General features: G+C 38.0%; 1 protein-coding gene across 5 annotated transcripts in view; it reads left to right on the top strand.

Moving 5' to 3' along the window:
- ldb2a (LIM domain binding 2a) overlaps nt 1-15,728 on the top strand; it is a 112,662-nt gene that overhangs the window by 11,152 nt on the left and 85,782 nt on the right. For all 5 annotated transcript variants that reach the window (XM_074649141.1, XM_074649139.1, XM_074649137.1 and 2 more), the window contains exon 2: nt 15,340-15,442. In XM_074649141.1, coding sequence (XP_074505242.1) covers nt 15,340-15,442 — 103 coding nt within the window. The remainder of the gene's footprint in view (nt 1-15,339; nt 15,443-15,728) is intronic.

Raw genomic sequence — 15,728 nt, 5'->3', positions numbered from 1 at the left:
GACTGAATCACATTAGCTTCTGCTTCCTTTAGTTAACTCCCCGGCTGCATCGCCAAATTAAAGAATAATGCTGCTAGAAGGTGAGCGGACAGGCTGATAGTTTTGAAAAGAAGAGCAAAAAGTCACCTTATCTTTAGATAACTGTGGTCATTACTGTTAACTTAGCTGAATGCCTGTTTATTTTTTTGTTCCTTATAAAGCTGCTCTTTGGTGTAAAATCACTGAATAGAGACAGAAAAGACAAAATCGTACATGAAATGGAGTTTTCATTTTGAGGTAAATTTAGTCCAGGAAAACGGAATATGCTGCAAAGATTAACATACAATTTGACAACACAGTTAAATATTATCCAGTCTTATTCCAAGTTATGGGTGACAGTAATTAATGTCTGTGTATACCAGTGGGCAACCTCTGTGTTGAAAAGTGAAGCCAATGCGGAAGTGCCTTTAAACTTGCATTCTTTCTAACAACCAGCAGGGGGCGACTCCTCTGGTTGCAAAAAGAAGTCTGATTGTGTAGAAGTCTCTGGGAAAATGAGCCTACTTCTCACTTGATTTATTACCTCAGTAAACATTGTGAACATGAGTTTATGGTCTCAATCGCTAGTTTCAAGTCTTCTTCAATACAGCATGATGTTCATTTAGTAAATTATGGTCCCATTTAGAGTCAAATAGACCATAAAGCAGGGGATGCTTTAGGGCGTGGCTACCTTGTGATTGACAGGTCGCTACTACGGCGTTGTCCGGTCTGGGAGTGTGTTTTCAGTTCATGAAAGTTAATTATAACATTTTTGGTCACCTAAAAATGTCTTATTCAGTGTTTGGTTGTATTTAGCTCCACCCTCTCGTGTCACTTCTGGTTGCAAATAACCAAGATGGCCAAAATGCCGAACTCGAGGCTTCAAAACCACAAACCTATGGGTGACGTCACGGTGACTACATCCACTTCTTATATGCAGTCTATTGTTTAATACAATTGATCAATTAATTAGCGTATTTAAAAAGCTCCTTGTTTTAGTTTTCTAATTAACATATTCATGAGGCAATCATATTTAATTTAATTATTTTCCTAAACTAAACTAAGAGCCACAATATCTTTCAAGATTTGTAACACAAAATGTAAATAAAGTAATAATAACGATTAAAGGATGGCAAATAATCTACTATACAGTAGAGACATTACAAAGATAAACAGGTTTGGATATGATCTCCTTCAATGTGTATATTTAATATGACACATTCACACAATAGTCTCATACCACTTTGTTCATCCAGTAATGTCAGACTGTACATGTGATGCTCTGAGAGGATATCCCAGAAAATCATACGAAGAAAATAAAAAACAAGGCCTTCGGTCAAACAATGAGCGTCAGTCACATCCAGCAGGATGCTCGCACAATAGACCCACCTTTTTCCTGGCCCTTTCCCATGGTTCCTTCCAGGCTGCACTGTCGCTCAGATAACAGAGGAGACAGACGGGCCTGTAGTCCGTCCATGTCCTGTTGTTCTCTCCGCCCGATATGGTTAGAAAGTCCGTCCTGAAACAAAGAGGTCATAGGTTGGATCTCTGCTATAGCCGGTGTGTTCAAGTGTCTTTGAATAAGACGCTGAAACCGGCCTTGAGGATTGTTTTTAAAATGTATCCTAACATATAAAACACAATGAATGAATCTGTACTTTATTACTACTGTACATTTTAACTGCAGCTCTCTTCTTTGGATATCTCTTCAAAATTAAACCATTATAAATTTGGTTTGGTTAAGTTTAGACACATAAACAACTTTGTAAGATTTAGGAAAAGATCATGGTTAAGGTTAAAGGAGCTCCAATGTTTCCCCTGTATGCAAGCAGCAGCTGTGCCACTGCAACAAATATGACCTCCGCTGCTGAATCTTCTTCTTTTTTACGAGAGGAGAGGGGAGAAAGGAGAGGAGAGGGCTCCGTCTTATCTCTTTAGAAACTAACGTCATATTATGTTGCACTACGGACGCTACATATCCAGGTCAAATTACACACCTATGAGCATATAAATGAGAATCGTTGCACTCACCTGATGTCAGCACAACGATTATAACAACAGGCACTGGGTAGAAACAACCAATGCTGATCCCAGATTCAGTATTAACATTCGCCAAAGAGTAAACAGTCCTGCAACTTCACGTGAGTGTTGCACAGTAACGTTACAGAAAGCTTGTTAACTAGTAGTGGTACCGTATGGATCCCTCCCCCCATGGTTCGGCTCGCATGTCAACTGCGGATTAATTACACAGTTTATCGGCCGATATTCAATTAAAATATGCAAACGGGAGATTGGCTTAAACGCTTACTAGTCGCCGATCGTGTTGAACACTTGAAATCGTCAGGAGGAGAGCTAGTTGATGTTGGCAGCCCCGGAGCAGCTAGTGTAGAGAAGTTCCATTGAGCTACATTATGGTGAATTCACGCTCTATTCGGTAAATGAGTTTTGGGCGAAAGTAAATTCTAACGTTATCATGATGTGATCAAATGTAATCGGAGGGTGGGCGCTATAAGCTTCTGCAACGTTATCAGTGTATGAGCCAAGTCCCCTGGGAAAAGAGCCGGGCTTTGAAGCCAATTTTTGTAGTGACCAAACGGTGGAATTACAACTTACGGGCCCAATGGATGCGGAAGATCTGGGTATTTTTTGTACTCGCCAGTTGACCCATTTTGGCTTCATGCGCCATTGAGCATCCCTCATCCCTCGCCAGTGGGACACACAAACAAACCGGACCGGCTAGCACAGAGAGATTACAACACACACAGAGGGAAAGAGACTTAATTCTCTGCTCAGGTAGACATTACTCCTCTATATCTTTACATAGACAATAGTTGTTTGCTGCTATATTAATGCGCTGAATGTCGTATAAAAACCTTTAAAGAACGACTGCAGTCAAGATCAAATGAAACCAACATTGACAGTGAGAGGAAATAGGAAATGAATCGGGGTCTCCGGTGTTAAAGTCTAACGTTTTATTGACCCATCCATCATCCACCTGAATGTAAACATACAGTGTGCCATTATTTGTCTTTGATGGGATATATCTTCTTCATATGTTGCAATTTTTGTTTCTAAAAGTAATGCCAGATTACTGATGTGCAGGAACATTTTGTCAACAATAGTTTCATGCTCTTTATTCACTGTCCTAATTGTCCATCATCCTATACTTTTCCTTTGCGTTCTTCTACTCTGCTAAACTGGAAAGCGAGTGGACCTCATTTCCATACAGTTACACGATGAGCTGGTCGGAGTAGATTTATTTTAGTCCTTTAGCATTGATTGTTTTTTTGGATGCCACTTAGCTTGGAGAAAGCAGAGTAACGTTGTGCTGTATACGATGCTGAAAAATATTATAATATTTCGTCATTGAGCAGAAAAGAAAGTTCAGGACTAGATGCGGTGAACACGGCGGAGACACTCTGCTCTTCAGGTTAGTTACACCAGCTCTGCTCTCTGCTGGTTTCTGGCTCTTTCGTCATTTTGCTGATCAGCTGTTTGACTCTGATACTGTTTTTCCAGTGAGATGAACTCAAGCGAACTATTCTGAATAAATAGGGAATGGGCTACATAATATTTACTAGCCTGCAATGTTTTCATTTACTTATTCAATTTTTATGTCAGAAAACACTTATTGAGCAATGTTTGCTGTTCTTCAGCAACAATATCTTCCAGGCACGAATATGAAGCAACAATCCTTCAGTCAAAAACTCTTTGCCAAAACATCCTGCATGCACCCAAACTCCTGCTCCATTGAAGTGTCAATGAACAAGACACTGAACACTTCTGGGGGCAATGCATTGTAGCGGACCCGACCTCAGAGGATTTGATTATAATATCAAGAAATAATCATCATCATCATTATTATTCTGGCACCCAAAAAATGTTTGTTTACAATAATTACAACAGATCATACAACATTAGACTAATTTTCAATCCCGTGGTTTCACTCTCACTGTCACTCTTGCATCATATATGACATGAGCTCTGCCTCACACATACATTTTGTTCTTTAGTCAGTAGATTACATGTATAGCTTAGCTTCGCAGCGCCCAGGCCTTAACACTATAAGCAACAGTAAATGCTATACAGTTCAAGGCATCACTGCAGCCAATCAGACACAGACCTTATTAACTAATATACATATGTAGTCATTATTTGTTTTTAATCATGCTTAAGAAAAATGACTTCAGCGACCTAAACCTAAATAAAATAATATGTACATATAATAACAGATAGTTATATATAGTAAAATTAAAAACAAAGTATTCAAAAAATAACAGAGGAGAAAAATTATGATGATAAAACTAATATAAAATAAATAAATCAATTATAAATGTAAAATATAATTAATTAAATAATAATAATAAAGAAATATACATAAATTATATAATTAAATAAATAAAAGCATAATTAATTAATTAATTATTTCACACACAGTTCCCAGCACATATGTAGTTGTAGTTATTATGCAGATATAATTATTGTTACAATAAAAAAACTAAAGAATGTAAAAGATTATCAGATAAGTCAAAAATAAACATCATCATCATTAAATTCAGTTAGTTATGTAATAAAAAATAATTTTATAAAGAAATATTACATTACATTACAGTAATCTGTTTTACTCTTATCTTTATGTTTAGCTTGCTCATTTCACTGCTTAATCTAAAAATTAACAGTTTTGAATTATATAGTATTGTAGTGTGCAATATTCAACAAAACAACAACAAAAAAAAGGAAAATATTGTGTTGCACTGAGGAAGCCATTGTGGTCACATATAAGATCAGACTAATTAGCAACAGGTGAGGATGTGTTTAAAGTAAAAGCTAAATGACATTACAAAAGGGCACATTCACTAAAACTGAACAATATGTGAGGATGTGATGAATCTGGTATTGATTGAGTTTGTTCGGCGGTGGGAGGAAGTGTGCCGTGTGTTGATTGTTTACTGGTCTAAATAGCTCAGCGGTGGGGAACACAGTGTTAGTGTGCCTGAATCCTCGCCCTCCTTTTGATTTTAATTTCTCATGGGTGCTGTAAATAATTTGACTTCCCTGCTTTGTCATTCATGCATTTTGTTGTTGTTTTATTATTTTCATCCTTATTGATGTTTGTTGTCACTTAACATCTAATCTCGTGTCTCTGCTGGTGCATACTGACTTATTTTTGTCTTCATTGAGGTGAGACGCTTTTTAAGATGTTTGGCTGTTTATTGAACCTTTACACATTTTGATATTTTTTTATGTGTAGACGTGGAACTAATGATTGTGTGATTCTTGTTTTGATTATTCGTTTAATGTGTAAAACATCAGAGTCAAAAGTGATATCTTCAAATAGCTTTCTTTTGTCTGACTAACAGTCCAAAACCCAAAGATTTTGAATTTATAATCATATAAAACAGAGAAAAGCCGCAAATCCTCTAGTGTTTCCCAAGCTGGAGGTCGGGACCCCTTGCAGGGGTCACAAGATAAATCTCAGGGGTCACCAGATGATTAACAAGTCAGGAAAGAAGAACATAACAATATTCTGCTCCATAAAAGGATGTTTATTTTAGGAAATGCATCTTTGCTTTCTTGTATGTTCTAAAGATCTTATCAGATATTCTTGTGGTGTGAGGTATGTTTACATCCCTCTATCGGCTCGGAAGTCCATCCTGGCCGCACCGATTTCAAATCGTAAATATTAAACATGGTCAATATTTAGGATCAGATATCCTGTTGTGTGTGTGGTGAACCTAGAGGACAGCCGATGATGAAGTCACGTGGGACAGAACGACACCCAATTGAAAACCAAGCTGACTGAAGTGAAAGGACAACAATCGCCGTCACGGCGGCCGCGGCTAATACATGAGCTAATGCAAATCGGGAAGCATAAAGTAGTAGTCAGAAATGGAGGACCAACTTATTGATATGTGGCAACAACACAAGTATTTATTTAACGTGTCTCCATAACTTCATCCATCCATCCTTTGTGAATTTTCAGTTCAAAGTATAGTGCAAAAACTAACATCGCTAATTCTTCCTGCCCGTTGTCCGTCATGTTTGTTTACAGTAAAGAAACGTGACTTTGTCGTGAGAGATTTTGCGAGGTTTCCGTTTTTTTTGTCAGGACTGTTTCGGCACAATCTCCACACACTATAGGAACAAAACTGTTAAATTTAACGTAACATGTCGTTATGTGTGGGGTTGCTCACCATCTGTTAAGATTTGAAAAATCTTTTGGTGTGCCTTAATTCAAATTAAACAATCTGAAAGTGTAAAAAAAATATTGAATTAATTTGATATTACTTACGGGTCACAAGCCAAAAAGGTTGGGAGCATCTACTCTAACCTTTAAAACTTGAACCAGTGAATGTTTGGCAAATGACTTAATTGATTATAACATATCGATTAATCATTTCAGCTCTAATTATGTGCAGTTTTTAACATAGAGTTGTGCTGAAATTCATTTTTAGGAGTTTAGCTGAAGCCTTCAGCAAATCCCACGTCAGTCAGTGTTTGTATTGACCAAGAGCACTTCAGCAGGACAGTGATACATACTGTGTTGTTGCTGTCAGAGGGATCAATCCTGCAACCTTTTGGCTGAAAGCCTATAGTGTTGAATGCATCCTGCAGCTATTGTAGCAGCTCCTCTTCATGCATGTTTCAAAACAGCAGACAAACAACTTCTGTGTATTAACCTCGACCTTAAATCTATACTGTAACACAAACAGTCGTCTCTGACTGCTGCTCGTAACTTCTGACACTGAATAAAGAGTGAGAATGGGAACGCTGCCTAAGTAAATTGGCAGCTATGCAATTAAACGTGGGAACTTCTTCACTGACTTCATTTATATTAGAAAGTTCAATCCTGGTGAACGTGCAGTGGCTGTTCAAGGGCAATGACTTTGTTCCCCCCCTGCTGCATTCATTCCTCTTCATTTACATAATGCTTGGCTGCTGGCTGTAAGGTGGCCAAATGCAGCAACATGTTAAGTTTGCATTATATAAAAACACTTAAGACCCCAGAGGATAAACCTGTGCTGAAACATTAGTGTGCACTGACTCTGACATGATTAAAGTGGTGTTGTCTATGTAGTCTAAAGGAGTGGTTCTTGTACTTTGTCATCCTAAGGACCCTTTAATAGAAACAGTATCTGCATGTGTGGTTATGTTTTGATCCAGGGGGCCACCATGTCTCGGGATTTCATACTGCAGTAATGAGGAAAAAAGCATTTCATTATATTTTTGTATTTTTTTAAGTAACTGATTATTTGTTTGATCTGTTAAAGGAAGAGTGTGTCACAATTACGGGGGATCTATTAGCAGACAAAACAAACACTGGATCTAGAGAGAGCCATTCACATTTTCACATTTTCACATTTTCGCATCGTCCATATAGTTCTCCTAAACACTTGGCACACGGGGGAGGTTTCAGTTGGTTGCAATCTGCAACCTCACCACTAGATAACATTTTTGGTCACCTAAAAATGTTTTATTCAGTGTTCGGTTGTATTTAGCTTCACCCTCTCGTGTCGCTTCTGGTTGCAAAAAAAACAAGATTATGACGGCCAAAGTGACGGACTCGAGACTTCAAAACAGCAGTCCACAAATCAATGGGTGACGTCACGGGGACTACGTCCACTTCTTATATAAAGTCTAAGGCTGAATCCAGCAAATGTTTTCATTTTTCACTTGTTAAACAACTCAAATGATCAATTACCAAAATTGATGCCTGATTAGATATCCGTCGATTAACTTATCTATGAATCAATAATTGTTTTAGCAACTGAATTAAATGCTAAAATATTTTTTTTAATTCTTTCATTTGTATTTTAAATTTAAATTAGCATTTTAGATTGACTCTAAAAATGTGAATACCTTTATCATGGATATTTCAGATGTCAAGGTGCTGCTGCCACAAAAATGAATATAATCACTTCCGTGCACATGAACTGTGACCTTCTCTAAAAAAATATAGCTTTATTTGACTTCTATTTGAAATGTTTCATCTGTCAGTGGCCTTCACCAAACAATCAAACAAAAGCTACCTTGCTAAAGATCCTTTGGAAACATCTAGAGAGCCTTTGGTGCTGTTAAGTCTTTATGCTCCCCAATAACCTGAAGCTGTTTGAATCTCTGACAAAAGTGAAACTTCCTTGGCCCACCAGTCAGCCGGGCTGCATGCTATTCAGGAGCTGAATGGGGTTTCAGACATTGGTAATTCTCCAAGGTCAGGCCCCAGACACGCCTACACTCTTGGAGGCTTTTCTGCCACAAGAGGCTGGAAGCAACAGCAGCGGGGGAAAAAAAAAATACAGTCTAACAAAAGCTTGCTGGGAAAAATGGTTAATGTAAAACATAGAGACATTAGTGGTTTATGGACTGTTGGAAGAAGATAGAGTGAGGGAAGGAAACTGTGGTCTTCTTTTATGTGGCTGTGTGAATGCACGCAATATTCATGCAGTGAATAAAGATGCATGTGCATACAGCATGAGTACAGTACAAAGGGTTGTGTAGAGATGGATATAGATGGATATAGACGGTACACAGGGGTGTTTTTATACACATTAAAACTTCTCTTTGTGTTTTCTGTCGCCTCATTGTGTCATCCGCCCATCCATCCTGTAAGAACATTTCTATATGCGAGGACTTAACCCTCAGCTCTGTTGCTATTTACTGAGGATCCTCCCTATGCTGTCCCTCCAATCCTCTGGATATCCTGTAAATCCCCGGGGCCTGGCCAGCACTGGTGATTTGTGGTTGGCTAGTGGGCAATTGACACATTGATAAATCCCCCTCAGATGGGGTGCGATCCGTTTGAATCAATAGAGCCTTATCGGCTGACGGCCGTCACGGCTGCGACCATGTCGGTTCACCTCGGGTCCCTCGGAGTCGGCCTGATTTGTAGCATTTGACAACAAACATCGTCACGCCACGTGGTTCGTCAGAGAGTCCACGGGCGTAAATGAAGAGAGGACGTTGTCTGTCAGTGAGCAGCTGCAGACAGAGAGAGAGGGAGGTGGAAACAAAGAGAGACAGGCAGAGATAAAATAATAAAAAGCAAGGCTGCCAATCGAATCGAATATTTAATAGCGATTAATCACAAATTAATCATGCATTTTTTATCTGTTCAAAATGTACCTTGAAGGGAGATTTAATATGGATATGCTGCTTTATGCAAATGTATGTATATATTTATTACTGTAAATCAATTAACAACACAAAACAATGACAAATATTGTCCAGAAACCCTCACAGGTACTGCATTAAGCATAGAAAATATGCTCAAAACATAACATGGCAAACTGCAGCCCAACAGGCAACAACAGCTGTCAGTGTGTCCGTGTGCTGACTTCACTTTGACTTGCCCCAAACTGCATGTGATCATCATAAAGTGGGCATGTCGTTAAAGGGGAGACTCGTGGGTACCCAAAGAAACCATTTTCATTTATATCTTAAAGTCAGAGATCAAGGGACCCTCTATCTAGGTTTAAAACTGAGCCTACTACAAACCTCCTGAAAGATCGATTGCGTTAATGCGTTAAAGAAATTAGTGGCGTTAAAATGAATTTGCGTTAAGGTGTTATTTTCGCGTTAACTTTGACAGCCCTAAATAAAAGTCTTCTTTTTTCATAGTCAATATGTCCCATTTACAGTTTTTTAACCTGCAACCAATGACAGAATAAAAGTAGAGCTTCAAACATTTCCTGCAGTAGTCGAGGGATTGAAATCGAAGACCACATTCGCAGCACCATGAGCCCTCGGTGTGGCTTGTTCAGCGTCAGCCAGAGGATTCATATGGCTCGTGTCCACTGGCCAGGCTTTAGCTGTTCTCCGGCCCGTCTGGCTCGCATCCAGCTTCTCCTCTGTCTTCAGAGCCGAGCCAAACCTTGCCGGTCCGCAGCTCAGCCAGCCACGTTTCACAACTTGGCGAGACTCTGGCCAAAAGCTGCCCAAAAGCTCCAGTTTGGAGGATTAATGGTTACTGATTCTAAATAGAGCATCCCCTGCATATAGTGGAAAAGTTCTGAGCAACATTTAGCTTTATTGGCTGGCGCTACTAAATGCACATTTAATTTAAAAAATAAGTGATTTGGAGAAGAGCAATGAAACTGTCAAGTGCCATTTGTTTTATTGTTGTCAAACGGTTCATGTCGCATGAAATGTGCTTGTTATTCTCAGATTTCTGTGTTGTCTGGATGGGGGGGCGTTTCAATAGAGACACAAGCTAAACCATATCATATGGTTGGACCCTGCTGTCTGCTCTGCTCTTTGTGAAATACATGCTCTTTTTTTTTGGGTGGTTGTAAGCCTGAGCCAAATATCAGTAGACTGCCAAAATGAGCTATATTGAGTTAGAGCAGAAAATATTATTTTGTAAAAAAGGTTCAGTTTCAGGAAAATGCTTGAAAACAGGGTGAGAAGGGCACAGAGAGAAAAAATGAAAATAGTAGTATAAATGAGTCTAATAAAGAAACCATATTTGAAGTCACTGTGAGTGAAACACTGCTTAAATGTGAATGAGGGGGTGGTTAACCAACCCTCTTCTGTAAAATGAATAAGAGGGATTTTTAAGGAAGACAGTATTCTATAAAAGAAGAGAAGTGGGAGCTTATAAGTAAAACACTTTTCATTAAAACAGTAAGAGGAAGCTTAATGAAGGGTCTTTAAAACAGAGTGATGGCAGCCCTCAGGATGACAGCAGCACTCGAGAAATTCATCTCCAACACTAAATCCAGGCAGTTGATGTCAAAACGGGGATCACACTTTTTCATGAAATCCTCTAACAGCAGGGGAAGTTCAGGTGGAATGCTAAATGGGGAACTTCAAGGACACGACTTGTGATATTCTGTTTTTCTTATTGTCAGCAATTCCAGTGAAAACCAACAATAAATTCATCCCATTAACAAATATTGTATCCAAAGCCTGATGTTGTGCAGCCGATTAGACTGTTGTCAGGCTATTAAATAGGCGTTATCAGTCACTATAAGCACCATAGATGTGGGTCAATAGGGACCTGTTACACCCACTAGTAGGTTTTATCATCAATTCACATGGTAGTTCACCGAAAGAAGGTATGAAAGAACACGACAGCGACCTCTAGTGACCATAGTAATTATGACAGGTGTTTGATTGCCTAAATCTAATTGTTTTTTTGCCTAAACTTGAAGAAGTTGTAGTTTTTTTTGCCTAAACCTAAAGAAGTTGTAGTTTTATTGCCTAAACCTAATTTTTTTTTTTTTTGGCTAAACCTAAAGAAGTTGTAGTTTTATTGCCTATACCTAATTGTTTTTTTGCCTAAACCTAAAGAAGTTGTAGTTTTGTTGCCTAAACCTAAAGAAGTTGTAGTTTTATTGCCTATACCTAATTGTTTTTTTGCCTTAACCTAAAGAATTTGTAATTTTGTTGCCTATACCTAAAGAAACCATTTTGTTTGTGCTCAAAACCTGACATTTCATTTGATTTTACAACGCGTTAGAATGTGTTACTTTTACAATGTAGTAGGCGTAGTTGGCCCCTAATGACCCACATCTATGGTGCCTATAGCGACTGGCCTGATAACAGTCAAATCGGGTGCATTCTGTGCCATATAGAAGTAGGCCTACTAAGGATTTTTAATTTATTAAAAGTAGTAATACTTATAAATATTCCCTTACAAGTTCAAATCCTGCATTCAAAGCTGCAGCTAATTTAAATACTTTTATGATGTCGGGTAGTTTAATCTGTAACAACACATATTTTAGAACTGCACTACTGTACACGCCTCCACACATAACAAATACGATATCCGTCTGAGATTAACAAATAACAATTAATGTTGAATATGAATAATGAATAATGTTGTAAGATGTGTCCTTATTTCATAAGCTATTTGGGGATTTATACATTATTATTACATACTTATAAAAAAAAAAGAATAAAAAACGAGGCATTCGAATACTAATTTGGAGGTTGAATACCATGGCAACGGTCGAAGCTTCGAAGCATTCAGGTCAGCCCTAGTTATGTTATTCTTATTTTGTGTTATTAAAACTAGCTCAAGGAGCAGAGTATAGACATTAGCTGAATATAACAGGGTCATCATAGTTGCACAGTGAGATTGTAGAGAGCTGCTGTGTGTGTGTATGGAGAGAGTGTGTTGTTCACCCTTCACTTGACTGTCAATCCCAGGAGTTCCCGCCCCTCCTCATGGTGCTGGATTATGGGTTGAACTCAATCTGAATGCGGAGCAGGCACCAAAGTCTGTTTTCTATCTCTGTCTGTTTTGTCCTGGTGTGTCACTCTTCTCTGTCAGTCTCCTCTGAAATAGATGTATTCATATGAAACAGACACCACACACATGCTGTCTGTTCACACCAGCAGATTCTCCCAGTATGACACAGTCACTCAAACACACACACAGACACACACGGCAGCTCATGCAGTCCGTTCCCAGTGGACAGCCGGCCACTGATACATTCATATACACAGAGATATGCTGGCATGTTTCCACATATCCATTTGTTGTGCAGTGAGGGTGAATGAACTGTTCTGGCATTTAAACAATTACACTGATTGAACTAATGGGGGCGCTATAATTACTGGTGAACATTTTCATAACAATATATTATGTTTTTGACTCAGCTGGTCCAGTATTTGATTAGTTGAAGAGTAATCTCATTGAAGGGAAAAGGATGGTCAACTTTTTAAAACATTAAAAGGCCATAACTGCTGTTCCATGGCTTCAGTTTTATTTATTTATTTTTTTATTTTTTTATTTATTTATTTATTTATTTATTTATTTATTTATTTATTTATTTATTTTTTTATTTATTCATTTATTCATTATTATTTTTATTTATTTTTTTTATTTTTTTTTACAAAACTTGAATTGAAATATACGTTTTCAGTCTGATTTAATCAACAACAATTGTGATGATTAATTAATGAACATTTGCCGCCTCCAGCTTCTAAAATGTGAGGATTTGCTGCTTGTCTCTGTTTCACATCATTGTAAATTTACATACATTTTGGGGTTTTGGACAGTTGGTTGAACAAAATAAGCAATTTAAAGATGTCATCTGGAGCTCTGGGAAATTGTGATTGTCATTTTTCAAACTTTTTTTGGACATTTTATAGACCAAATGATTAAACAATTAATCAAAAAGACAGTCGTCAGATTAATTGATTATGAAAGTAATCATTAGTTGCTGCCTGTCTTGGAAGAAGGATGTTTCTTGTTACAGTTTCCGGCATCGATGATGTTAATTTGGACAATTGGATTATTCTTAATAAAATAAATAAAAAATTAAATAAAAATATTAGATGTTGTTGTTCTTAACAATTTATCTGCACTTGATCTGTCTGCCTCATAATTGTTAAACATCCACTCAGTCTCAGTTCAGTCTGTAGTTCACAGTTCAGCTGATTGATTTGCCGTCCGACAGACCTCCCCACTAACTCACGATCACCTATTGATTGACCAGCTGGATGCAGGTCCAGGTGTTGCTCCTCACTGACCACAGCTCTTCCTCATTGCATCAGACTCGCCGTGTTTGAGATACGTTGACCTGCGAGGCGCCCCGGTCGCTGCTTATCGGGCTTGACACTGCTCGATGGTGACAACGCTAATTGTCAACATCTGGAAAGTGCTTGCCATCCCTCAGCCCTGCGCCGAACGAAACGCGGTGATCTGTCATAACGTGTCAGAGGAAATTAGCATCAGTGGAACGTCGGTGGGTGGAGGGGCGAGGGCGAGGGGAGGAGAGGGGGTCGTCCCGCCAACATTATCTGAGGGGTGGAGGGGGGAGGAGGGTAAACGGCTGTTAGAGGAGTAATCTCAGGGCAAAGAGATTTACATGAATGTGTTTCCTCACAGAGTGTACTCTGACTACTGCTTCTGTTGCTCTTTACAGATAGCACTAGTACTACAACTAGTATTATTATTACCACTTATGCTTTAGCTGCTACTAATAGCCTACTACTAGTAAAGTTACAACCACAAAGTCTACAACTACCACTACTACTACTGACATTAATACTAATCCTACTACATACAGTTACAAACACATATACTAGTACTATTATACTACAGCTACAACTGCCACTAATGATGCTGTTACTTTTACTGCTACGAATACAACTAGTACAACAGTTACTATAACTGTCCTTTGTGTTTACATTACGGCTCAAACTACTGTTACTACATATACTATTCCTTTGAGTATTATTACTGCTTCTAATAATGATACTGCTGCTACTACTGTTGCTACTACTGTTGCTACTACTACCACTACTATTACTTATACTAATAATACTTCTTACTCCTCCTGCCACTACCAGAATAATAACAGTCAAGTGTGTGTATTATTTGTCTATTTAAGTAAATTGCATTTGCTTTTTGCTATGAAAATAACTATAAAAACATACAAATCCACCATCACTACCCCCACTACTACTACAAATAATAATGATGATATTTGATATATGATAATGATTGGAATAGCACTTTTGAAGGTACAAGTTAAAGGTATGCTCACCTGCTGTAGAAAGTGGAAGCAGCAGTGAATTATAAAGCTGTTGGACCTCAGCTTGTAATTCAGACTTGTAGGAGCCTCAGGCAGGGCTCTCCCAAAGTCCAGGCTTAAGAAAAGTAAAGGGTGTTACCAGACTTTGGCTTTACATCGACCTGTAGAGGAGGCTTAGGCCAGCAGCCAGCATTGAGATCACTTTTTGAACTTGATTTATAGACTCATTTTTAAATGCATTTTTATTTATTTTTGTAGCTGTTAGCCTTTTGTTCTTATCCTTTCATATTGTGATGTATTTTTATGGCCCTCATAATTTTTTTACGCATATAATAACTGTTTTACGGTTCATACTTGAACCTTTTAGTAAACTCAAATGTAAAAACAGTGATTTAAATTAAGCTCATGAAGTTCATTTTAATGAAAGGAAACAAACAAACAAGCCAATCTGCAAAAAACGGGAATGCTTGCCCTGCTGCACTGCTGACTTCATATATCAAAAAAACAATGTTCTTTTTTTATCTTGTCTCATAGAAACGCCTGCATGTTCACAATATCTTTGTCTTATCAGAATGAATCAATATTAAATTTATGTAAAAAAGAAAATGTAGCAGCACAAGATCAACAACCTGGATAAAGGAAATTCACTGGGTTATTAAATATTAGAAGAAAACAACCCATGGGCAGACCTGAAGTGACATGCTTTCACATACTGCATATTCTGTATTTTTAAAGATTTTGATTAACGAAAGATAACTAATCTTTAGAAAAACATAGTGTTGATTAACCCCGAGGATGTCCTAACTGTTGTGTTCTTGTTGTCCTTTAACAGGAAAGTGACAGTTTGTGGTGGGACGCCTTTGCAACAGAGTTTTTCGAGGAGGACGCCACTCTCACACTCTCCTTCTGCCTGGAAGATGGACCAAAGAGATACAGTAAGTCCTATATTTTTTTCCAGCAAACCACCAATAATACAATAATTACATTTTTGAATTTGAAATAATTTTATTCTTTTTGAAGTTCAGTTTAAATCAAGTATTCTTTATGTTTGTTTATTTTCTGTTGTAATTTATGTAAAAGAGGAAACACTCTCATTGCTTGTTTGTGCATTTATGATGTTTCGATCTACACAACCTTCACAGGAGGTTTTTTTCACCTCTATTCAAGTCGCACCGCTCTCCCACGCACCTGTCATACATTCAGGTGTGCAGAGTGTTTGTG

The sequence above is a fragment of the Sebastes fasciatus genome, chromosome 10 (assembly GCF_043250625.1).
Source record: "Sebastes fasciatus isolate fSebFas1 chromosome 10, fSebFas1.pri, whole genome shotgun sequence".
NCBI lineage: Eukaryota > Metazoa > Chordata > Actinopteri > Perciformes > Sebastidae > Sebastes > Sebastes fasciatus.
This window is presented reverse-complemented; position numbering and strand designations above follow the sequence as displayed.